This window comes from Aythya fuligula, chromosome Z, assembly GCF_009819795.1.
Source record: "Aythya fuligula isolate bAytFul2 chromosome Z, bAytFul2.pri, whole genome shotgun sequence".
NCBI classification, from domain to species: Eukaryota; Metazoa; Chordata; class Aves; order Anseriformes; family Anatidae; genus Aythya; species Aythya fuligula.
The window spans coordinates 10,226,517-10,251,855 of record NC_045593.1 but is presented as its reverse complement, the minus strand read 5'-3'; the positions used below and the strand labels follow the sequence as shown (position 1 = coordinate 10,251,855).

The 25,339-nt window shown below is 47.3% G+C and overlaps 1 protein-coding gene across 2 annotated transcripts; it reads left to right on the top strand.

The window, feature by feature from the left end:
* The first annotated feature begins 582 nt into the window (after positions 1-582).
* VCP (valosin containing protein) lies at positions 583-22,526 on the top strand. 2 transcript variants are annotated; one of them, XM_032205662.1, is made up of 18 exons: positions 583-765; positions 3,054-3,057; positions 5,416-5,520; positions 5,908-6,080; positions 8,265-8,407; positions 10,043-10,173; positions 11,816-11,947; positions 12,328-12,430; positions 14,190-14,323; positions 14,571-14,706; positions 16,236-16,348; positions 17,003-17,167; positions 17,273-17,395; positions 18,376-18,588; positions 19,814-20,122; positions 21,032-21,187; positions 21,540-21,694; positions 22,104-22,526. In XM_032205662.1, the coding sequence occupies exons 1-18, from the start codon at positions 749-751 to the stop codon at positions 22,207-22,209; spliced, it is 2,418 nt and encodes an 805-aa protein (XP_032061553.1). In that variant the 5' UTR covers positions 583-748; the 3' UTR covers positions 22,210-22,526. The 2 variants fall into 2 exon arrangements, with proteins under 2 accessions (XP_032061553.1, XP_032061552.1); XM_032205661.1 differs by lacking the exon at positions 3,054-3,057 and having other exon boundaries at positions 5,409-5,520.
* The last annotated feature ends 2,813 nt before the right edge of the window (positions 22,527-25,339 follow it).

Genomic DNA, 25,339 nt, shown 5'->3' with positions numbered 1-25,339 from the left:
TTCATAAGCACCTGCAGGAAAACAAGGGAGTGGCTGGCTGGGAGCAAGCATCAGCAGTGCTCGGTGTTCTCTGAGGTAACCGGAGGGAGCTCACCATCAACAGAGCCCCCCCACAAAAAAACAAAAACCTTAGAACAGGAGAAACCCCCCCAAAACCCGCCCCGGGCCCGCGCGACAGGCTGGGGCCGGGCTGAGCCCTGGCGCGCTCAGCGCACGAATGCCTCTGCCCGAGCTGTCAATCACCCGCCTCCCGCTCCTCCTATTGGCCGCTGGCGGGGCGGCCCCTCCCCCTCCCTTTTCCTATTTTTACCATTGGCCGCCGGGCTGGCGTTGCCAGGTAGATCAGCCACGACCGTGCGAGCCCCGCGATTGGCTGCCCGCCGCGGCGCTTGGCTCGCGCCGATTGGGAGGGGGAAAAAGGAGAGGGACGGGGCGCAGAACCCGAGCGCCCTTTCCCCCCCTCCCCACACTCTTTTCCCATTGGCTGAGCCCCCGCCGGCCGGAATTTCTGATTGGCCGGCGCGCGCTGTTGCTAGGCAGGCGAGGCGGCGCGGGGCGGAGCTCCCCCTTCCGATGAGTCGGCTCTGAGGCCGAGGCAGCGCCGAGCACCCCGAGAGCCGCCGCCGCCCGCCCGCCGCCGCCACCACCACCACCACCACCCCCCGCTGCCTGCCCGCCGCACACCCCGGCAGCCTCCTTCCTCCGCCGCCCCGCTCCGAGGAGCCCCGAGCCCCTTCCCCTCAGCGCCATGGCCTCGGGATCCGAGTAAGTGCGGGCCGCGGCCTAGCCCTGCGGCCTAGCCCTCCCCCTCCCCCCCCACCCTCCTCCATTTCTCCTCCTCCTCTTCTTTCTCCTCAGGGCCCCGGCGATGGCGCCGTGCCCGGCCGGAGGGGCCGCGGCTGCCCGATCCCGCTGTGTCATGCAGGCCCCGCGGAGGCGGGGCTGGGCGGCTGGGGAGGGGCCGCGGCCTCGAGCGCGCTCCCGAGCCGGGCGCGTGCCCGCGGGGGGCCCCCCCGTGCACCCCCCCCCCCCCCCACCCCTCAGCATCGAGTCACTGAGGGGGGGGGGGGGAGGTGAGGCCGGGCCGGGGCCTCCCTCACGAGGCCTCCCCACAGCCCCGAGGCCTCCCCCCCCAGGCTCAGGGCCCGGCCCGAGGCCTCCCCGCCTCGTCCCGTGCCGGTTTCGGGCCCGTCCCGGCGCTGTGGGGGTGGGTGTGTTGTGGCAGGGCCCCCCCACTGAGCCGTGGTGGCTCCTGGCCCCTCGGTATGGCCCCGGTTTCCAGGCCCCGGATCGGCTTTCAGGCCCCTCAGCACGGAGCTGAGCGGCGGTGCTCGTCCCACATGCGCTGGGCGGCGAGGGGGGTGTTAAAAATAGCACCCAAAGGCATTTCCCAAATCCAGGAGCGCCTGCTGGGTCCTACCAAGGCGTGCCCAGAATCCGGTGAGCACGGCAGAGCTAAGAAGCAATAGGCCCCAAACCCGGTTTTGCAGCTGGCCGAGGTGAACGCTGCCCTCAAAAGAAACGTGCGCTGTCACAAAGTTATCACCGCCACCTAGGAACCCGCAGAAGTTATTCTGCAACAAGAGCTGCCTCTTAGCTGCGATTCTGGGCTCAGTGCCGTTGGCAACCATCTTGCTGAGCCGAGCTTCAGCACTGCAGGAGCCACCAGAGCGTGGTTTCTGAAGAGCTTCTCGTTTTCATGTGCCTACCTACCTGCCTGAGGACTTGGCCTCTCAGGCATGGGGATGAACTCACTGCTTGGTTGCCCTGTGTGTGGCTGCAGTCATCAGAAACATCAGTCATTTGTTTTAGTGGATAAAATGCATTTTGGATTTATAATACTGACTTAGGGAAAGCAGTTCAGCCCATAACATGGGTGTTCAGGGTCAGGGTTGTAAGAAACTACTGACAGGTTTGTCTCAAAAGAAGGTTCGTGAGGGCATTCATTTAAAAGGCCCACCAGCCTCCAGAAGGCGAGATTGTTTTCACTTTCATTGCTGAAGCTGGAATCATTTTGAGTCAGGGACTTTTCCACGATATATTTACCACAGACTTGCAGGAACATCTTAGTTCCCTAGTTCATGGGGATTTTTGGAGATTAGTGCTTGTTTTCAGAAGAATTGCTTGCCAGTAATTGTCTTCTGCTCTCTCCTGATACAGTCTGCTGTAACATGTAGCCTTTGGGCATTAATGTGTACTGAACAAGGGGTGCTCTGACAGAGAAAAACATAGAAATGTTAAAAGTTGTTAAAATGTCCCCCCTCCCCTTCCCAGTGTAAAATGGGTCTGTTGGGCTGCTTCACTGAAAGAAAAGGGGGCTAAGAATGAGGCTTGGGAACCCATTTTTGGGGGGCTTCAGGGGCTAGTACATGTTTGCTTCAATTTTACTGATGTCTTGTGCTTTATGTACAAGTTTGCCCATTAACTGTGCAGGGGATTATGTCCTCACTCCTGCCCTCTGTCTAGGGGCAAGCTTTGAATTTCCTTTTAATCCCCAAGCAGCTCTAAAGCTATGTTTTGTGTTCAGTTTGTCTCTTTGTTGAGTCGGTGAAAGAAGTGAGGGAGAAGGAAAGTGTGTGAGGGAGCTGACACAAGGGATGAGTTGGGGAGATGATCTAAAGAAGCTGCAGTTTCTGACAGAAAACTCATTGGGGAGCTTTAAAAATTGCTTAGGTTAGCAGTCTGCCTTGGCCCCTCACCGAAGTTTACCAGCATGCATAGGAAAGTTGGCAGAAGAGGATCACGACCCATGCTTTAGGCTTTCCAGCTTAGTATTTTCAGTTCAGGCTCTCCTTCCCTGCTCTGTAGATGTTGTCTGAGTGTGGCTGAGGGGTGCAGACATATTTTGCTCTGTCATTTCACTTAATGCATGAGGAATCCCCAGGAGAGGTGCAACGAGGGCAAATGGTGATGGTAATGTTCTCAGCTGCTCCAGGAAGACTGTCAAAGTCCTTACACTTGTCTGCAGGAGAAACAACATCGCTTGCCTGTGTAGCTGTCATGTAATTTCCTAACACTTTTGGTTCGTTGTCGGCACAACTCTTAGGTCAGAGAACTGAAGCTGAGCCCAAGCATTTAGGTATCTGTGTGCTGTTTCCAGGATACCTTTATTCCTTTCTTAATGCCCCCAAGTTTTTCGATTGCTTTAAGTGCAGTAATGTACTGATAGCATTGATCCAGCCCTCACTTCTTACTTAGGGAACTGCAGATTCAGTTCTTCAGTACCAAAACTTTGTTTTCACATTCAGCAGAACTAAATGTACCTCTTGCTGTGTACTGGAAGATTGCTGAACTTTGTTTTCCCCTCCAATTCTTCTACAGCTTTTGCATTATTGAAAGCTTTGGTCAAAAAAGCTTTCTCTTGTTGCCCAATTCCTCTTCCATTTATTTTTCTCTGGAGTCACAGTCCATTTTTTAGGCTGCATTACAGTCTCTGTGTCCTGAGGGAGAGCTACTCAGTTTCAGTGCCAGTTCATGCAGCCAAACTCCTGGCAATGGTTTCTTATCAGAAGCTCTTTGGATCCACATCTCGTGTGGAGGGGTGTGAATTACATTCAGCCTCTGAACTAAATAGAAGTATTGTTGCTTGCTGGTGTCCCCTAATTGAACTTCTTAAATGCACCTGCTGAATTAATTTCCAGTGTCCAGGAGCTGATGTCCTTACAAGCACTTTGTTATTTCTGCCTGCTGTTTTAACTACAAGATGCTATCGGACCTGACAGTTTATTTATTTCAGTTTTCTTAGTGCTCTGTTAGGTTTTCATGGAAATCCCAACCCTTTTAGGACTCTCCTAGCACCATGTTTTAGATTGAAGATGAAAGTCGTGAGCTTCTTCCTGGATGTGTCCAGCAGACTTCCTTGTCTCTCCTTTGGGTTTCGAGAGTGGATGCATAACACTTGACATGCTCATTGACAATGTTAATTTCTTACCTATTGCACTCTTAATGAAGAAAGGGAAAAGGCAACTTGGCCAGTGCTGGCAGTCCTGGAAAGACATGTTTTACAACTCCTTGTTTTGTTTGCTTAAAATAAGGTCATCCTCATTTGCAATGTGTTTCCTATGCTAGTATAGTTTATGCAAAGCTTGAAAACCTTTTGGAAACAAGCTGGCTGCTCTCGTAGGCTTGTATTGTTCCCCTCTTCTTTTGAAGCCTCAGAGAGAGGAGCCAATACTGCACAGTCAGTCTTCTGTCTCTAGGGTGTGAGGGGTACCTCAGGTAACAGTGCTGGAGGTATGTCACACCTCTGTGATGTACCCCTAAGAGATGCAGTGAACACACTAAGCGAAGCTCTGCTGCAGCATGCTGCGTTCATGCTGTGCAGCTGCTTGCTCTGCCACTTCCACTCAGGGTTGGATTTCTTCTGGTGGTTTTGTCCCTAAAAGAGCTAAACAGAGCCAGAGAGTGCAGACAGCACAGCTGTACTCAGAGCTTCCTGCTCTCTGCTGGTGCTTGCTGCTCGCTTAGGACAAAGACAGGTATTCTTTGTTTGTTTGTTTTGTCTCATTAGGATCAAGCCAAAGTCTGCATCATTTTCTGTTACGTCCTTAGATGTTGGCACTTGTGGACTATCTTGAGAAAGTAGTCAGATGCCTATGAAGGGAAGTTCCAACAGTCTCTTAATGTTTTGATTGGCTAATGTACAACTTCCAAGATCATCTTGGTTCAAGTTGTTTTTTTTTTTTTTTGAAATGAATAATTTGCTGTATTAGATTTTGAAGGAAATGATTTAATCTGCCTTTATCCCCCTTTCCTTGCTGTTTGTTTTGCTTCATTTTTGTCACGACAAACAAATTATCTGTCACACTTCTTGTGGTGTAGTGGGCTAGAGCTGCTGTGACTCCTATGAAGATATTGCAGAAAGGTGCTTATATCCTTAAAAAAAAAAATAAATCACATTTTTAGTGAACACTTGGATATTTCTACTGGCTTGCTGGGTTTAACTAATAGCCCTTGACAGGCTAAACTCTTACAGCTCTTCCTGTCAGGGGAGCTGCAACATTGTGATTTAATTCCCCTATTTATCTGGGATTTGTCATCAGATAGACTTAAACTTTTGTTTCGGTTGCAGTGGTTACATGTGATTGCAGATGAGTCTGACTAATTCTTTTAGGCGAAACATCTTACAGTCAGCAACATCTCACTGACCACTTCTTTTCACCGATAGCTTCGCAGCTATTTCCATTTGAGGCTGGTAAGGTAGTTAATACTTACTCACAGAAAGCGTTCTGGTTTGCACACCTGAAGTGGGTACCTGCGAAGAATATTCTCCTTTGTCTTACAAACAAGTATGGTTTTTAAAAGACGTGACAACAAAAGCCTATAGGAAACGGAGACCAAAGCATGGGGGTGACTGGAGAGGGAGGAGTGGTATCGCTGAGACTCATAACTTGTGTTTTCTTCCCCAGTTCTAAAGCGGATGACTTATCGACTGCAATTCTGAAGCAGAAGAACAGGCCCAATCGGTTAATTGTTGACGAAGCCATCAATGAAGACAACAGTGTTGTGTCACTGTCCCAGGTGCGTCATCAGGGAAAATCAAAGCATTTCATTTGGGTAATACGCAAGCTGTTGCTGTACGTTGAAAAAACTTGAAATTTAACTTTGCAACATGAATCTAACTATTTGTATAAGAAGCTGCAGCTGTTACAAGCGAGGGAGGTGGGTTGTCTTGTTCTTGAGTGCTCTTCCATGCTAAAATATATTTTGATGATGATCTTTTAAGATTCTGTTGAGTTTAAGCCCTTAGTCTGGCTTCAGGATTAGCTCATGACCACTATAGTGGGATCCTGTCTTTGTGGATTTAGTTCTTGTCTTCCGACATGTAATTCTCCAAAGTAACTCCCCTTCAAACACTTGAATTCTTGTTTTGTCAAAAGCTTTCTCTAATGTTGTTGTTGTTTATAGGCAAAAATGGATGAGTTGCAACTGTTCAGAGGAGATACTGTTCTGCTAAAAGGAAAGAAGAGGAGGGAAGCAGTCTGCATTGTTCTGTCAGATGATACCTGCTCAGATGAGAAGATTCGCATGAACAGGGTTGTTCGCAATAACCTGAGAGTGCGCCTGGGTGATGTGATCAGGTGGGGACTGCTTTGCTGCCTGTCGTGTGTCCCTGGATTATCTAAATAACTTCTGCACTGGCCCTGAATTCATTCAGTCAGTAGCAGAGGCAGGATATGCAGGAAGTATCCTTAAGTCTTTCAGAGGAGACCTCAGATACATTTTCAAGTGCATGGCTTATGTCAGGGATCTCAGTTAATTTTTGGGTGTATTTCTGGCTGTGTGCATATTAGGGTTAATACTAAAAAACAATGGTAACGATTCTTGAAGTCTCTTCAGCACTTTCATGAGCCCAGGTCCTGCCATTAAATTGAATAGTTCAAATATTCCACTGCTGTCAGTTTTCTTCCCGACTACATTGTCAGAGGAACTCACAAATTTTTCATGTCTGAATTTCTCATCTCTATGCCATTAACAATGGAAGGCATTAAGCAATATCGTAATTGATCTCACAGTATCTAGCTCAAGCATGAAGCTGCCCTGTGGCATACAGAAGTTGAAACTTGATAGGAATGAATGACAGAAACATGAATCAAATACCAAGATTAAAAATCCCCAAAGGAAGTTATGTTCAGGTTATCTATATTTCAGTTCTTGTTATAAAATTTTTGAATTAGGAGTGCTTTAAAAGTGTTGTGGTAATTTTGTTGTACAACACTTGAAGAAAGTGGTGAGAAAACATGGAAGTGCACATCATGAGTTACAGAAAAGTATCCATTCTATGATAGGAGTAGGGCAAAACTGCCTGAGCACTTCTGAAATACAAAATTGCTAATTTGCAGGCTTAAATATGGGAAGGCTGACAGCTTCTTCCCCTGAGCATCTTCCTAATATGGAATATCCTATATATTTTAGGAAAATTGGAACCTGGTTTCTGGCACTTTTCCTGGGTTGATACCTGGATAAAGCTGTAAATGTAAAATAAGTTTTATACAAGCTTTGTAGAGGAGGGGGATGAGGCTGTACTGTAGAAAATGCAAGTTTTAAATACCGCCAGGGTTGGAACTGAACAGTGCTTTGACCCAGTCCCTGTGAATAAAGGTGAATTCTTACCTTAAAATGATATGAGGCTGCTGTTGGAGTCTCTGCTAGTGTGACAGTTGAGCCTCTGCCCTCTCCTCTTCTTCTGGGACTGTGTCTATAGCAGTTCTCAGCCCTCCAGATGCATTACATTACATTAGCTTCATTGCAAGGGTCAGAGAACTTTGACACCTCTTGCCCTCATAACTTTTTCTTGCTGATCTTTAATTACTTATTGTCTTACCTTCTGTGGCCTGGTCTCTGCCAAAATACAGATTCATGCATTAATCACTTCCTGCTTGTGGTCTGTAAACTGTTTTCCTTCTGGGAGAGCTGGTCTCTTCCTTTTCCCTTTTTGCTGTATCTTCTCTGTAAAACATGTGGTAAATGAATCTGTTAAGTGTCTTAAACAGAGTGGCCTACGAAAAGTAGTATGCTCAGTTGCAGTTCAGTGTAGGCTTTTCCTAGCAGGCGAAGCACATTTGAGCTTTCTGCCTCTCAGCTGCAGCTCGATACTGAGCTATCACTACGGTAGGCTGTTTGCCTACCCTGTAAAATCATGGCTGTGGTGTTTGTTTAAAAAGCTGGAAAGGGTCTGAGGACTCTAACCTAAATGTCATCCTCCACAAAGTGGGATTGACAGATGCCTGGCTGCAAGCCAATTACCACTGGTTGGTACTTTGAGAGCCTTTGCTCTGAATCAGGGTTATTGGCAGCAGGGGCTCTATTTCTTGTAGTAGGTTAGAGAGATGAAGGAAAAAAGTTACCCCCAGCTCCCTTTCTCTGATTGTTGGTTCAGCAGTAGCTCCTTGTGGAAACAAAAATTAGCTTCTGACTCTCTCAGGTCTTCTGGCTGCACTAGTAATTTCTGAATTTGCTGGGGATGGCAAGGGACATCCTGGCAGAAGAGCAGAGGTAGGAAGAAAGTCTGAAAACTCCCCCGCAGCCTGGATAGGGCTGAGAGGATTGAAGAACAACACATGTTGTGAAGACTAGCTCTCTGCTGGGCATGATATTTGCTTTGTCAGCACTGAAATGTTCTTGGGCAATTGGGAAGCCTCAGCACAGATTTGGAGAGTCCTTTCTGGTGGTTGTGCTGGCCTGGGAAGTGACATTACTGCCTTTTCCAAACTCACATATAATTCGAGGATGACTTGACTAACCGGAGTTTTCTTCTGTTGCAGCATCCAGCCCTGCCCAGATGTGAAATATGGCAAACGTATCCACGTGCTGCCAATTGATGACACAGTAGAAGGGATCACGGGGAATCTGTTTGAGGTCTATCTCAAGCCATACTTCCTGGAAGCATACAGACCCATCAGGAAAGGTAATAGCACGTGTTACTGTAGTCCTTATGCTGCTGACTGTGGTCTAGGTAAAGAGAGAGACCGGGTAAAGAGAATTTCTGGGGACTAGCACAGATCTCTGCAAAGCATCAGACTGGTACCTGCAGAGTGAGATTTTGCTTGTTCTGATTCAATTTCCCCTAATCTTCAGAAGAAAGGGTAATATCTATTACTGGCTGGCACAGCAGCATGAGTATTCTGCTTTTTTTTTTCTTGCTACATTGGATGGGACCGTGTTAAAGTCTTAGGTAGAATTTATTTTAATAAGATTCTCTCCTATCTTGCTACCACTCAAAAGGATTGTGTGTTTGCCTGTGTGTTCATTAATTGGTTGGGTAGAGCAGCTGGCACCATGACTAAATTCACCTCTTCAGAGCAATTCAATTAGTAACTGTGAGAGTGCTTAGAAAATGAAATGCACTTTCAGAGCTGAGCTAGTAGCACTTCTGCTGGAACAAGTAGGTCCTGATGCAGTATAAACACAAGCTGAATGAAGTTTTCCAGCTTCTGTAGCCCAGTTTAGCCAGGAGTCATAGGCAATATTATGTATTACTCTCCTTCCACAGACAAGCAGTTACTGTAACTAATAGTAACTTATATAACCACTTCCAAATAATTTTTTATTATGTTAGAGCTTCTCACTGCTTTCTTGCTTCTACTGCTTCTGGCTAGAGTTTTTCCTCTTTGAGGCAGTAGACAGAAGTAGGACATTCAAAGCTGCACTTCGCGTGTCTTTGTGCAGATTGGAACAGCCACTCCGAAAGTCACTTATTCGGAGCAGTAGTAGCAAAACCAATAAGCAGATGGTGTCTGGAGAGAATTTCTCTAGTGAAACAGATGTTGCTGTACTTTAGTGCTAGGCACTACGAGTCAAAATGGGACAGTTTGTGAGTTGGTTGAAGAAATCTTGTGTTTGGGATCGAGTCTCATGTTGCTCTGCAAACTTCTTGAAAGCTTTTTGCATCTCAGGGTGGTTTGACATTTCAGTCTGGATTTGGTTCCTTCTGTCTCATGACTTTTCACTTGCGGTGGTTGCACCATTTACTGTCTCTGGGCAGGCACCTCTTTTGAAAAGCAATAGCTAGTTTTTAAAGGAGACAGTAAAAACTTGAGCATCTTACTCCTGGACCCTATTCTTAGCCAGTTTCAAAAGATCAGTGATGCTTGACCTCAGTTTGTGACTAGGTAGCTGATCAAACACAAACTGTAAACCAGTTTGAACATTTTTTTTTCCTAAACTACATCTGCATTATTCTTAGGAAGTTTTTTAATAAAAAAATTGTTCCAGAACAGTTGAATTGGAACTGAATGGGAAATAAATGTGATTAATTGCCTTTGTTTGGTATTTAGGCAGAGAATTCTTTTCTCTTGTTTGCTGTTTGTTTCTGGATGAAATGTGAAAAGTTTAACTGCTGCAGATCTAAACAGTGCTCTGGCAGTCACACAGTACGTGCAGCTGAAGAGTACGTGCTCTAAAATGTAGAGCAGTGTTAAAAATGCCAATGGCATATGCATGCGTAACCTACTTCCTTATCCTCTATGGCTGCTGGTAGTACAAGGGCTGACATTTTGCAGACATCAGCTGCAGCAGGCCACTGAAATGTGGGATTTTCCAGGTGACATCTTCTTGGTGCGTGGAGGAATGCGTGCGGTGGAATTCAAAGTGGTGGAGACAGATCCAAGTCCCTACTGCATAGTGGCTCCAGACACAGTGATCCATTGTGAAGGAGAGCCCATCAAACGAGAGGTGAGCTGAACCCTGCCACGCAGTTCTTGTCCTGAATCCACTCTGTCCACTGAAATCTGTTTCTGTGACAGTCCTGGAGAGCAGCAGAGTTGCAGTTCCTGGTTTGCCGTTTTGTGTATTGAATGTAAGGGTTAGGAACTCTGGTTTCAGGAGATGAGCTGCTGCTGAAGGTAGTGGGAGAAATGTGCTTCCAGCATCCTTCCTCAGACACTGAGATAAGACTAATGTTTAGGTTTGCTGAGAAAATGGTACAACTTGATAGCAGCTAGTTTTTTGCATCTGCTTCCAGGTGTCTCATGCTGGACTTAGGTGCATCTTTTAATTCTGAAGTTCTGTTGACCCATAGCAGGGAGGACTTAATGTGTAGCTAAATTTCATGCCATGTGAAGAGAAAACGATTAATGCTTTTTGAATGAGAAACTTGAAATCTCTAAACAGTTTATTTATTTTAATTCAATCCCTTAAGTTGTCTAACCTGAGTATCCCAGGTTTAAGGCAACTTGAGTTACTTGTCTGTCAGGAGTTGGCCACCTTACTTTTGTAGAGTAGGAAATCTCAGGCATATGAGCTATGGTGGCTGTATACCTCACAAAGTTAGCTGCTTTGTGAAAAATTAATGCCTGTTTGACAGTTGTGAGGCACTGGATGAGTCCTATTTGGGCTCTTCAGGACACAGTAGAGGCATTTAGGAGCAAGTTCAGCCAAGGCCAGCAGAATGAGGTCAAAATAAGAGAGGGTGGGAGAATGGCCTTGGGCTAGAGAAGGGAAGGTAAAGGGGAAGGCTTTCTGGCAACTGCCTGATGAAAAGATGTAGATGACCAGGTTCTTCTGAGGCTTGTGCCTGGGGAGGGAACTAGAGACAGTTGCAGAAGCTGGGTCAAGGGAAATTCTAATCGATGTTAGGAAAAAGGTTTCTACAAAGCCTAAAGAGAAAGAATCTCCAGCTCTGGAGACCTTCAGTGCTTGTCAGGGTCAGGCTCTGAGCAGCCTGCTTCTCATAGTAATCCTGGCTCTGTGGGGCTCTGGCTTGATCCCCTCTGAGATTCCAGACTGTGTTATTTTATGATTTTATTGTGGCGTTAAGTTACAGATAACTAAGGCCAGTAGAGATTTCAACACCCATGAGCAGAATGATTGCTGTAGGGCTGTACTGGAAGAACTAGCTACAGCTGGTCTTACTGCACATCTGAATTTCATCGTTGTCAGTTAGTTTGAGTCAGTCCCAAAAGAAAACACTGCATCTGAGAACTGTATGGTAGCTAGGGCATTTTGAGCACTGAGAAATGTCGTTTGCAGTTTAAGGAATATTTTATACTGGGCTCCGTTGTCTGTTTTAATCAGTTAGACACATGAGAAGATCACATAGCTTGTTTTGTGCTTGAGTCTGTAGCAGCAGAGGCTGTCATTCAAGAGGCCAGGTTTCATTGAGGTCTAGGTACACGCAGGTAATTCCTGTTGTATATCTGGGAAGTCAGAGCTACAAAACAATTGTAGAAGAAACCAGGAAGTCTTTCAAGTAAGCATCTCAAAACAGCAAAGAAGGAACAATGAGCAATAGCCCAGATTCCTGGTTTTGTAAACTGGAAGGGATTGTTGTACCCTTGTCTTCACTCAAATATTGAATAATTTTCCTTCCCGGCAGGATGAAGAAGAGTCCCTGAATGAAGTGGGCTATGATGACATTGGTGGCTGCCGGAAGCAGCTGGCTCAGATCAAAGAGATGGTGGAACTTCCCCTCCGACACCCTGCGCTCTTCAAGGCCATAGGGGTGAAGGTAAGCACCTGCATGCTCCAGGTTGACTTTGCTGTTGTCTTTGATACAGGAGGTTTATGTCTTATTGGAGGGGAATAAGTAACTTTTTAAAAAAAAAATGCTGGTATTAGGAGGCTATTTCCTTACATTTTAGACACAGATTAAAATGCTGGCACTTGTAAAGCAGAGTGATGCTTTGAATCATTGCTGTCAGTTACTGGCAAGGTTTTTGTTTGTGTGTCATGCGAAGTAGTCAGGGTGTTGATGGCTGGATGGCAGTTGTTGCATGAGCCTGCATCACAGTTTCGGACTGGCTTTATCCAGTGCTTGGAATACACTGTGAAGCTACTCAGGCGTTCAGGTACTAGCTTACCACCTAAATCCCTTGCCTCTGTCCCCAGCCTCCACGTGGCATCCTGCTGTATGGTCCTCCTGGCACTGGTAAAACACTGATTGCCCGAGCGGTGGCCAACGAAACTGGGGCCTTCTTCTTCCTGATCAATGGTAAGCTTTGAGCCTGCTTTGGACCCAAACCTGCTGTGTGGTCGTTCTTCCAGCTAGTGGTAGTGAATGGTTTAGATAAGGCCACCTTATAGCCACCTCTGTGTCCTTGACATGTTTTCTTACCTCTTTCAAGTGCCTCACTGAGGACACTTAATGTGGAAGCATCTGTGGTAGTGGCACTGTCTTTAAACTTGATTGTTCTGTATCAGTGGTTGAAAGACAGTTTTGTGATGTGGGAATTTGGAGTCTGTTTAGGTGAGTGTTCATTTATGTTGGAAAGGGCAGAGCTAGGAGTGAAGTGGTGAGATTATTCTTTGTATATGGGCGTAGAACATTCATTTCTGTTGCTGACAGCATGTTTTATTCAGAAAAGAAGCTGGTCTGCACTGCAGTTCTTTTTCCTTCAAGTGAAGCACAAGACCTCTTTTGTTCCACATAATATTAAATTGGGAGGAACGTTCCTGAAAGCTATAATGAGTACTTTGGAACTTAGCTAGAAGTGACAGGACCTCATATTGTTCAATCTCACCTGTAGCAGTTGAGGTGCATACTGGTTTATGGCCACTGAACAACAGATTCTGAATTTTCCTTGCTGCTTTTCTGTCCCATTTTGCAATCAGTGCTGGAATAACCAAATGTTTGTACTTGAGGAGTGCTGCTTTTCTTCCCCAATTTCGATCAGATCCATTAAGGTGAAAGCAGTGGATTGTACAGTACAGCACAGCATAGCAAAGACCAGCAGTAGGGAACTGCCTCGCTTTTTATCTCAAGATGTCATAAGTAAATGGGCTGTTGCAAACCATATGTTACCCTTGTCATCTACTTCCTAAGTCTGTGAAAGGTGTCACTGTATGCCTATAAGGCAGCCTTTTCTTTAGAGACTTGTACTTCTGGTGCATAATAAAAGTAACGTTCATTGTCAGAATCAGTGATGTGGTCTTTGTGTGGTTGGCCCAAGCCTGCAGCTGCAAGCAGCACTGTAGGCAGAACTGGTATGAATTGGTGAGTTACTTGAAGTGAAACAGTGTGGTACCTGCCCACACCCATGGCTCTGCAGCTGGTTCACTTCAGGCAGCTGTAGCAGCTCTGCAGCCTGAGGGTCAGGTTTATTTTCCTCAGATCTTTCAGAAGAAGTTTGCTTTCTCTTCGTGACCACTCCCATCATCAAGATGGAAAAATATTTTAAATGTTTTTACTCTTTTTTTTTTTTTTTTTTACTCTTTGAGGGGAGGTTGTGATTTTTTTTTTGGCAGGCTGTTTTTTTTTTTTTCTTGTTTTATTTTAGTTTTGGAATTCATTTATAGGATCTTATAGAGGTAAATGTGTACCCATGTAATGCAAGCTAAAGACAGCTTAAGTATCTTACAGCTTTTTCCTTCCCTATCCTGATAATTCATCACCATATAATTTGATTGCTTCTCTTGCAAGCTAGGACTGGCATTAACAGTGTGTGGTGGCACATTACAGAGAAGTTCACCAAGTGTGAAATAGGGTAAGAAAAGAGGCAGCTAAAGGTAGCTCACTGACTAGCACTGCATTCTGTTAGAGTAAGCTGAACACACCAGAATAATGATAGAAAATAATTTCGCATTCTGTTCTTGCCTGTTCAGCTGCAAATTTAGTGAACTTGGTTGATAGTGTTTGCTTTGGCTTGAAATATAGATACTCCCATGTGAATGTTGTATTTAAAAAAAAATCATCTACATGCCTCGGGGCTAGCTGTGTCTCTTCGGGGTGCCACAGAGCTGCTATTTTTCAGGTCCTGAGATCATGAGCAAGCTGGCTGGTGAGTCTGAGAGCAACCTGAGGAAAGCATTTGAAGAAGCAGAAAAGAACGCTCCTGCCATCATCTTCATTGACGAACTGGATGCCATTGCTCCTAAGAGAGAGAAGGTAAAGATAGCCTATAGGAGGTAAAGAGGTGTCTGTACACCCTTTTTGGTAGCAGCTGGCATGAATGTCTGTCTGAGTTTAGGGTAAAGCAGCAGTTAATGCTTGAACTCAGTCAGGTGTGAGAAGAATAGTATACAGTTCACAATGTTTGTTATCAGCTTGTGGCTCTCACGTCCAGCTCCTGTGCTGTAGAGCTTCTAGTCTAATGATTGTTTTTTAGTCTAATAATTGTTTTGTCTCTCTGTAGACACATGGAGAGGTGGAACGTCGCATAGTGTCTCAGCTGTTGACTCTTATGGATGGATTGAAACAGAGAGCACATGTGATTGTTATGGCAGCTACCAACAGACCTAACAGCATTGACCCAGCACTCAGGCGATTTGGTAACCAGGATTGTCAGCTGTTTTCTGTAGCATTGTAATGGTTTTACCCTGATATGCAGTTGAGCTCCTCCACAACTGCTCTGTCACTCCCCCTCGCCTCAAAGGAAACGCGAGAGAAAAGGCTCAAGGGCTGAGATTAAGGGCAGGGGCATCACTCACCAATTATCTTTATGGGCAAAACAGACTCAGCGTAGGGAGATCAGTAATTAGTGCCTATCACTAGCAGATTAGCACTATGGAAAACTAAAATGTGGAAAAGCAAACTAAAAACACCCTCCCATATCCACCCTCTTCTGTGTCCTCCCCTGAGCATTTTTTTCCCCTTTCTTAAATCTGCTCTCCCAGAGGCACAAACAACATCACTTATTGGCTCAGGTCCCTCTCAGAGGATCTGGAGCTGGCTCCTCTATGCCGTGGGGCAGCTGCTGGGCTCTGCTCACAGAGGCCACCCCTGCAGCCCCCTGCTACCAAGCCCATGCCACGTAAACCCAATACAATCAGATGCTTTGTTACAGACTATGCTTCAGGGGCCTTGGAGAGATGGAGCAGAAATTAATATGAAAAGTCTTCTGTGTGTTCCATAGACTATTGACTTGTGTCTAGCTGCTGCTTTGTAATTTATTTCTAGGCTTCTGGCCTTCGATATAATTTCCTGTTTTATTTAGGTTAGAACTTGTAATAAAAATACTTCAAAATCATGTGGTAGTCTCTATTAGGTGAGGCTAGCTCAGGACACACTGAAGGAGTAAAAGACTGCTTGAGGGCCTATGTGTGCCTCAGGTTGTAGAAGAATTGTCTGACTTTCCTTTTTTTATTGAGGAGTCTGGTAGCTTCCAAGCTCCATGTTTTCAAAGCTCTACAGTGTGAATTAATGTCTGGTGTATGAGCAGTTAGTAAAGTGTGTAACAGCAAACCTACCAAGCTTGCAGGAGAAAATGACATCTTCAGTGTGTAGAAGCATGACTAGAGGCAAATGATAGCTGTATGTATGAGGCAAGTGATAGGTGTATGTTAATACTGCAGTAATATATAGGTTACCTGCCTCCCCAGATAATGGGGCAGTTTTTTTCTTTCACAACCTGGGTTTTGCTGGGATGATTACTGTAGGAAGTTCTAAAAAACTAAGTATGTCTCTCCGAATTTGTATACTGTTATGCTGAGGACACAAAAGTGGAAATAAACACAAATGCCTCATGGTGTATTGTAACCCTCATTGGTTAAGGGAAGTATTCTTTTTTACAAATGAAGCTTGGAAAATGTTGCTAAACCAGCAGTACCCTGCTTTTTGTAGTCTTGAAGTCTAGTTAATACAGTAGTTCCGCTTTTCCAAAATGGCTAAGGCCTTTATTCTCTCTGAGCTGACTATGAAACTATGCTGATAGATGCTGTAGAGAAACTCAAAACTCAGGCATTTTCTGAAATTACGTCTCTGTAGCTTGTCATTATGTCGTTCAGTCAGAAGCATACAGCAACTGCAGCTTCTTTGGTTTGCAGAATCAGCAGCTCAACATACGTTTTGTACTCCCCAGGTCGTTTTGACAGAGAGGTAGATATTGGTATCCCAGATGCAACTGGGCGCCTGGAGATCCTGCAAATCCACACAAAAAATATGAAACTGGCTGACGATGTGGATCTGGAACAGGTGAGCAGAATGCTGTTGGGAAAGCTTGTCTCTGCAGCCTAACGTTAACTGATGCTGTGTTTTGTGGCAGAGTTGTTATGGCTTTGATCATATAAATGTAGTTGCTCGTTTAGGACAATGTGAAACTGGGTGAATGCGTGATCTCTGGGCTTCCTTCCAACTAGTTTACCAGTGACTAAAAATCCTCACTCGCTAGTTAAAAGTGGCATGGCTAAGAGAAACAATTGTTTGTCAGTACAGTCTGCATGTGCCTTGCTACTGTCCTCCTGGGTTTGTTTGCTGTGTGTTTCTACTCGTAACCCTAAAACAGCTCTCAGGGAGGTGAGTGAGTGTTGTGGTGACATGGGATACCGCATGTAAACTCAGTCGGTTCCTGTTATTTCTGTCTTGAATGAAGAACTCCAGTCTTGGGGTTATCTTTCTGTGTTGTGCCATCTGAATTCCAGTTGCAGCTTTGATCTCAAGTGGGAGGTGGAACAGCAGTGTCTCTGCCTGTTAATTATGAGGTGGCACTTGCCTCCTGAACCCACAGTGGAACATGGAACACTGATGTTTCTGTCCTCCAGAGTTCCATTGCACCTCCGAGTGAGTCACCAGAGCATGCAGAGTGCTTGCTTGTGTCCCTGTGAGTCATAGTCAGTGCTTTGCTTTCAGGTGGCAAACGAGACCCATGGACATGTTGGTGCTGACTTGGCTGCTCTTTGCTCAGAAGCTGCTCTTCAGGCTATTAGAAAGAAGATGGATCTCATAGACCTAGAAGATGAAACCATTGATGCTGAAGTGATGAACTCACTGGCTGTGACCATGGATGACTTCAGGGTAATGCAAGAGTGCCCCTCTTTGAGGTGCAATGTGTAACTGTTTATCTGAAGCATGTGAACATGACATGATAGCATTATTTAATGCCATTTCTTCTAACAATAGTGGGCTCTGAGCCAGAGCAACCCTTCTGCTCTTCGGGAGACTGTGGTAGAGGTGCCACAAGTTACCTGGGAAGATATTGGTGGTCTAGAAGATGTAAAGAGAGAGCTCCAGGAGCTTGTACAGGTAAGAGTTTGCAGCTGATTTTTTGCCTAGTCAGCTTAAGTAATAATTATTCTGGTAAAATCCAGAGCCTCTTCATACTCCTGTTTGGACTGTAAACAGAATAAATGCAGTTTTTGTGGTAACTGCTTGTAATGGACTGAAAATACCACGGTGTTCTATCTTAGTGAACTCAGGGAGAGGAAGATGCTGGGAAGCAGCGTCAGACTTTCCTTAGTTGAGTGTACGATGACATCTTTCATGGGTCTTGTGCTAAATGCAGCATTTCAGCCTCTCATAAGTGAAAGCCAGCAATGTGAGCATTGCTGAGAATCCTGTTACGTGGTGGCTTTATCTGCCAGAAGGTAAACAAAGATTCTCATGCAATGAGCTTCCAAAGGGCTTTTTATTGGTGTTACCATTGAGACAGGTGAAAAATAATTGTGAAGCCTTCTGTGAAAGGAGACAAAAAGTCATGAATGTCTGTGGAAACTTCTGGTGTCTGCATCAGGATGGTTTCTTTCTGATACATCCCCGCTCTCAGTTGTCACTGTAGAGGCAACCTGTCTGTGAGTTAATAATAAATAAATAGAAATCTAATTTTCAGTCTAATTTTCTGGTGTTAAACCATCACCTAGCTCTGACCTTGCTGCTGAGGATAGAAGCTCACATCAGCCACCTTGCGTGTCTCTGGAGGGCAGAGCTGACGAGGTTGGATAATGAGCTGTTCCCTTTTGCTTCTGCAGGGCAGAATGAAGCTGGGGTTAAGTGTACTGGAAAACTATCCAAACTGGTGAATAGTTCTTAGGGATAAATAGGCATTTTAGGGCAGCTTTACAATTGGGCTGTGCTGCTTTTTGAACCAGTTCTCATCTAAAATCTGTAGTGGCCCTGAGCAGGCAGAAAATTGTGTTTAACTCACTAGAAATCTCAGATACTGTTTCTGGTAGGAGCAAGGTGCAGGCCTATTCATCACGAGAATTTTTTGTTGTTTCCTCCTGCAGTATCCTGTGGAGCACCCAGACAAGTTCCTCAAATTTGGCATGACTCCATCAAAAGGGGTTCTGTTCTATGGGCCACCTGGTTGTGGTAAGACGCTTCTGGCCAAAGCCATTGCCAATGAATGCCAGGCAAACTTCATTTCCATCAAGGGCCCAGAATTGCTTACCATGTGGTTTGGAGAGTCTGAAGCCAACGTGCGCGAGATCTTTGACAAGGTAAGTGTTTCTTCTGCTCCCCTGTGCTACATTTCTGCTGAGATACCCCCAGAACATCGTCTCTGCTCAGCCTGTCTTACTGGCCCAGTTCTTACTTGTGTATTTTTTTGTTTTCTCCACTTGGACTGTGAGCAGGGGCTGCTTTCCCAATGTTACAGAATTAATCGTGTTTGGGAACACAGCTAATTAAATGTTCTTTCTCCCACTACAATTTGCATCTTCTGTTACAGAACGATCAATGTGCTAGTGCCTTAGCCATGAGGCTGGCATGAGAGTGACATAAATATCCTCAACATGCCTTGAAAACTGACATCTCATTAGCTATTAACTTGTACAGAGTTTCAAAACACCTTTCAGGGTCTTGTCCTGCAATATGCATGATGCAGAAAGGAGTTCCACTCCTGCTGCCCAGTTCCCTGTAGATTGCGTTGCCTCCTGTCCCACGTAGGGATTAACTCGGGGATCCTCACTGTTGTGGTCAGGGGAGCTGCTGGAAGAGCAAAGCAGAAAGGAGAATGAGAGGGGAAGATGTGGGTTGGAAGGGAACCTCAGAGGCCATCTGCTCCAACTGTTAGTCCAGAGCAGGAAGATAACTTGGAATTCTGGCTTGTGTGTGTGTGAGGTTCTTGTGTGTATTAGTTGATTAGTGCATTAGCATACTAGCCCAAACCAAGGATGGAGAATCCCTGACCTCTGGGCCTGTGTGCTAATGTTAGAATTCCCTGATTGTAAAGATTTTTTTCTTTATTTCTAACTGGAATTTTCTTTGCAGCAGTTTGCACCCATTTTCACTGCACACCTCGAAGGATCTGACTTGTTTTGCCTGTAGTTACCCATTAGGTAGCTGAAGATGGGCTGGATTTGCCCCTTCTATTTGATACGTTGTGACTGTGGATACCCCAGTGCCTAAATAACCAGCTGACATCCCCAGATCTTGCTGGGAGAGTTTGCTCCTGGCAGATTGGTTCCAGCTTTCCCTCTTGGCATTAGAGTTACCACACTTCTGCTTGCTCTACGGTGCTCTCAGTTTTGAAGAAATTCACCTTGTTACTCAGTATTTAATTGGGGTTTTCTAGAGCAGCTCCTCCAAGCTCTCCTTGAGGCAGTAGTGCTCTGGTACTCCTCTGAGCTGCTGTAATTTTAGGGTATGCTCAGTGTGAAATCAGTGTGCTCCTCGCCTGGTGTTATTTAACAGGGACTAATTGTTTCTGTTTGCCTTTTGCAGGCCCGCCAAGCAGCCCCTTGCGTGCTCTTCTTTGATGAGCTGGACTCCATTGCGAAGGCTCGAGGTGGGAACATCGGAGATGGCGGCGGTGCTGCAGACCGTGTCATCAACCAGATCCTGACAGAGATGGACGGCATGTCCACCAAGAAGAACGTCTTCATCATCGGTGCCACCAACAGGCCGGACATCATTGACCCAGCCATCTTGCGCCCTGGCCGCCTGGATCAGCTCATCTACATCCCTCTGCCTGACGAGAAGTCCCGGGTGGCTATTCTTAAGGCCAACCTGAGGAAATCACCAGTTGCTAAGGTAGGATCCATGCCATGACTGCACCTGAGTTGGCTTTGCAGTGCGCTGCACTTGCTTCTCACGAGCTGGGGACAGAGAGGAGGGCTGGGGACTGCTCCACGCACTGCAGAGCTGTGAAACCTTCCATCTCTGAAGAGTGGAAATAGATGGCAGAGATAGGGGGAGGCTCGAGTTCTAAAACAAGGTACCAACGCAGCTAGATATCAGCGTGTCAGCACGGCAGGTCTTTGTCACATAGTAGAGTTCTGCCTACAGTGCAGGAACAGGAACGCCTGTTATGGCAAGATGGAGGAGATTCTTGTACTCTGAAAGAAAAATAAATGTAAAAAACGGGGGTGGGAGATGGAAATTGAAGAGGAACCATTGCAGTTAATTGTTGCTGAGCTCTTTCATAGGCAAGAGTTCTATGTCTTGCCTGGGAAGCAGGCAATAATGAAACTTATGGGGTTAATCAGAGGAAGACAGGTGTCAGGTGAGCGTGCAGACTTTTTTAGGCCATTCTTATGTTTTTTAAGAACTGCTGGGAAGGAAAGCTTTAAAGAACGTTGCAGTGCTTCTCTATCAGTTGACAGGAAGGAGACTGTTTGTCCTCCCCATTTCCACTCATCTCATTTGACTCCTAAAGTTGAGACCTGAGGAAATCACGTCTGGAAGACTGCCTGCCTCTTCCTGAAGGTGAACAGTGCAGAGGCATATGTAGCTGAGTAGCAGGCTCTTTCTGTGAGCGAGGAGAGTGTGGCCTGCCTTTGTGTGTGGTTAACTTTTACCAGAAGCAAGAGCCTTAACAGCTCATCTTCCTAAAATTGACCAAAGTTAAGGCAGTGCGTTGGTACTGTGGGATCTGAAGGCACTTCTTTGTCACCTGAGAGTGCAAGGTGTAAAGGAGAGGCCTCTCTCGTTTTTCCCTAGGATGTTGACCTGGATTTCCTAGCTAAGATGACCAACGGCTTTTCGGGGGCTGACCTGACAGAAATTTGCCAGCGTGCCTGCAAACTGGCCATCCGCGAGTCCATCGAGAGTGAGATCAGGCGAGAGCGTGAGAGGCAGACCAACCCTTCTGCCATGGTGAGCGGGGCACTCAGCTTTCCCTGCTCATGAGAGAGGCAGCCCACCTCTGCCCGTGGGTGAGGGATGATGCGTTCCTCTCCGTAATCCTCAGATGAGGACGAGTAGGCTTGGCACAGAGCGCTGAGCTGGAGCACTTTGTTCTCTTCTTGTGGGAGGGTGAGGGCCTCCTGTTGTGCCTCATCACTGGCATTGCTCAGAAGGCCCCTGCTGCAGCTGTGACTCAGTCTGCTGCAGCATCCCTCCCTAGCCCCTGCCTCGGCGAGTATTGTTGCATCCTGACCCGGGGGGGAGGGCTGTGGGCGGATGTCGGGCTGCCCACAGCTCACCTGGGCCCTCTGTCCCACTGCAGGAGGTGGAGGAGGACGACCCGGTTCCTGAGATACGCAGGGATCACTTTGAGGAGGCCATGCGCTTTGCTCGCCGCTCTGTCAGTGACAATGACATCAGGAAATACGAGATGTTTGCACAGACTCTACAGCAGAGCCGTGGCTTTGGCAGCTTCAGGTAACCCTGAGGGAGGCGGGGAAGGCAGCGTGGCTCAGCTAGCCTCAGAGCAGAGCACTGAGGGCAGCTTTGCTGTCCTCTGGGTAACAATCCCCTCTTCCACTGCATTTTCTGGTTCCCCCCAGTGTGTACAGCACCCAGCTGAGCACACAGTGGTACAGGCTGTGCTGCAGGTCAGCTGTAGCTGCTCTGCTAGTGCTCCTGAAACCCATCAGCCCTTTTTCCTTTAGTGCAAGCAACATCTGGCAGCAGTGTAAGCCTTTGCATGACCTGCCCTAAGGCTTCACCACATTTCTCCCCTTTCCTACTTGGCACCCGGGGGCTGGTGTGGAGGGAGGGGATTGTGCTGAGCTGTGAGGAAGCTTCTGAAGAGCTTCTCTTCTCTCCCCTTTTTCACTGCTGCCTGCAGGTTCCCATCAGGAAACCAGGGAGGTGCTGGTCCAAGCCAAGGCACAGGAGGTGGCAGCGGGGGCAACGTGTACAGTGAAGACAATGATGATGATCTCTACGGTTAACTCGCTGTCCTCATTGGACCAAACTCCAAATCAGGCCACGTTGTACAGGGAAAATCCAATGTTCAGTGGACTCTCGGCTTCTTCATTCCTCAGTCAGAACAGTGTAGCTGCACGTCAGACTTTGTACAGGGAATGTTTTCTGCAAACACACAAATACAGACCGATGTTCAGTTGGGAGGCAGACAGTGAATTAACAAGGAGGGGAACCAACTTAATTTCTGAGAAATTTCTGTTCTAGTTTATGTGGCAGAATCAGCAGCTTTAGCAAAGGGTACAACGTTAGCCTGTATTAAAAAACAAAAAACAAACACAAAAAATAATAAAAAAAAAAAATAAAAATCCCACAAAACTCTAGCCAGGCCCCCGGCAATTCCTTTTTGTGGTACTGCTGCAGCATCAGCAGCGCTGCCTCTGCAAACCCCATTTCTCACTTGCTGTCTGAGCACTCCTCACCTGCCCCTTTTGTCTGTTTTGTGCATTTCCCTGGAGAGTGTGAGGTTGCTTTCTGTTCATACATCTCTTAGCTCATGTTAACATAAAAAACTGGTCAGACAATCTCTCTCCTGTGCCATAACTTGGCACAAAGCACTGAGTAAGAGAGCCCTGCTGCCAGTGGCAGGTATCTGGTGTTGCTTCGCTGATGTTGGCCGTGAGCTGTTGAGTTTCCTGCTGCTTTCACTCCAGTGCAGCACAGTGCTCCTCCAGAAATCCCCCTTTCATCCACCCTGCCTGAAGGCAGGCACGAGAGAGTTCTTGGGCTGTCTCTGGAGTCTGGTTCAGCATGACCTGAGTGTGGTTTGGGAACAAGAGCTTCCTCTGATGCTGCTGCAGCAGTGTTCGTCAAGCTCTGCAGAGAGATTTCCCCCTTCTGCAGAAATGATTTGTGTGTCCCTGTGGGCTTCTGATGAAAGCTTTGGTTCTTTGCTGTCAGCTTGGCCTTTATTGTGCCTTTTACTCAGTAGTCAAGTTTTGATCATATTCTTGTGCTTTTTCTTCAATTTCTTCTAGCCTTCTGGCCCACTGCTTGATTTATTTTCCCTTCTCTGAACTGAAAGATGTGCTACTGCTGTGCTTAGTGTTTCATGTGGGTCAGGCAGCCGGCCCCTGCCCTATCCTGGTGCGTGCACTCATTCACCTGTAGCTGGAGCCAGGGCTGCACCTGCTGAAGCAGGTAAATGGCCCAGAGAGCAGAGCTGCTCTTAGAAGGTGCGTGGCCAGCTGCAGGGCAGTGCTGCAGCAGGAAGAGCAGCTGTGAGCCTGTACCCATGAGCCTAGACCTGTGATGCGTGGCGTTTGGGCTCACCCCTGAACTCCATGAAAAGACAGGGAGCCTCCTGTTCAGCATGGTTACTTTTCACTTCCACTTTTTTTTTTTTTTTTTTTTTTTTTTTTTGTGGGCTCTGGCTGTAAAATGGGGAAAAGGGGAGGCTCTGGGTGCCTGCATATTCCCGAGGACCAGCTGAGTGTGGCAAACAGAGCTTCAGTTCAGTTCGTTGATGCTCGTCTTTGACCCCCAAGGCTGGGAGCTGAGTGCTCCTCCTGCCCTGAGCAGTCGCAGCAAATGCAATGAATTTGATTCGCCTTTCCCTGCCTGGCTTGAACGTGCAGCTTCGGCCACCAGGAGGTAGGTGGGGCTCCCTTCCCCATGTCTGGATCACCCAGTTTGGGGCTGGATTTGGCACTGGACAAGGGAAGATGTGTTTAAACACAGGAGCAATGCTGCTGGCTGCATGTGGCCCAGCCCTGAACCAGAGGGCAATGGGTCTTGGCACAGAGCACGGGTGTGTGCTGTTGGCTTCTAGAGAGCTACAGAAACTGAGGATTTCTGCAGAGATGCTGAACTGTGGATGACATCGGGAGAAAGGGTCCCCCAGGGCTTTTGGGGTGATTTCTCCCACAGCAGGAGCTGTGGAGGGCCCAAGCAATGGGATATTTGGCCCTAAAGCCTCTCAGTTGTAGATGAGCTCCATCAGCCTACTAAGGCTCAAAGGGAGGATAAAAAAGGGTGAGGGAAGGATATGGCTGAAGGATAGGGCTATCCAGGAGGAAGGGGGCTTGTGGGGAGAAGCACACTGAAATCGAGAGCGCTGCCTAAATAGCACAACCACCTGCTGCAGGCTGTGCTAGGAGGCTGTGGGAGCCCCCGGGGAGGCTGGGCAGCCTCTGCTCGGGTGGTCTGTCCTAGTTCAGAGGCGACTGCTGGCACTGTGCCTCTCCTGTCCTCGCTCCTGTCCTCGCACCACCTTGCACCAAGGTGGAAGATGCTGCCAGCTCATGGGGCTGCGCTGCTGCTCTGCGATGTGCTTGCCATCAGCCACCTGGGGAGGGGAAAAGGGCTGTTCCTCAGCAGGAGCCCTGCAGGACTCAAAAAAAAGCCTTTGTCAAGCTCTGTCAGGGGGGTGGGTTTGGGAACGTCACCCCCAACCCCTGGGCTTTGTCCCTGCTGGTGGCAGATCCAGTCCCGCATGCCTGTGGGCTGTGCAGGATGGGGCAGGAGGCAGAGGGGTGGCGGTGCGTGCGTCCCAGCTCCTGGGAGCATAAGGTTTCCCTGCCTCCTCTCCTAATTACAATATAATTAGCACAATTAAATGCAGCAGGAGGGTTGGAACCCCTCCTCTTCTCTGTCTCCTCTGGGATGTGGCTCCTGCTGGGGACAGCCCTCGGGGGAGCCCCCGGAGCATCTGCCTCTGCCCTGGAGCAGTGTATGGGGGCTGTGGGTAGTTTTCTTGGCCCCCTTTATTGCCACCGTGGGTGGCAGCTCCTTGTCTTGCCCCTGTAGCCCTGGAAGCATGTCTGTGGTGCCCCAATCCTACAGCTCAACCCCACCAGAGCCTGCACAACCCCCTCAGGGCCGCAGTGTGTGCAGCATGGGGGGCAAGGCCCTGGGGCCTAGGGCCTGGCACCGAAGTGTAGGACTAGAGGGAAGGGCCTCGAGTTGCACCAGGGGAGGTTCAGGCTGGAAATGAGGAGACATTTAGGTTGGAAATGAGGCGACATTTCCCCCCTCAGCCGCTCTCTCCTGCCACCAGAGGGCAGGCCCCGGCCGTGCTCCTTGTGGGGCCCGGGTCCCCACAGCGGCCCTGGGACAGCCGCAGCTGCCCTGTGGGGCACCCCAGCCCCATGGCAGCCC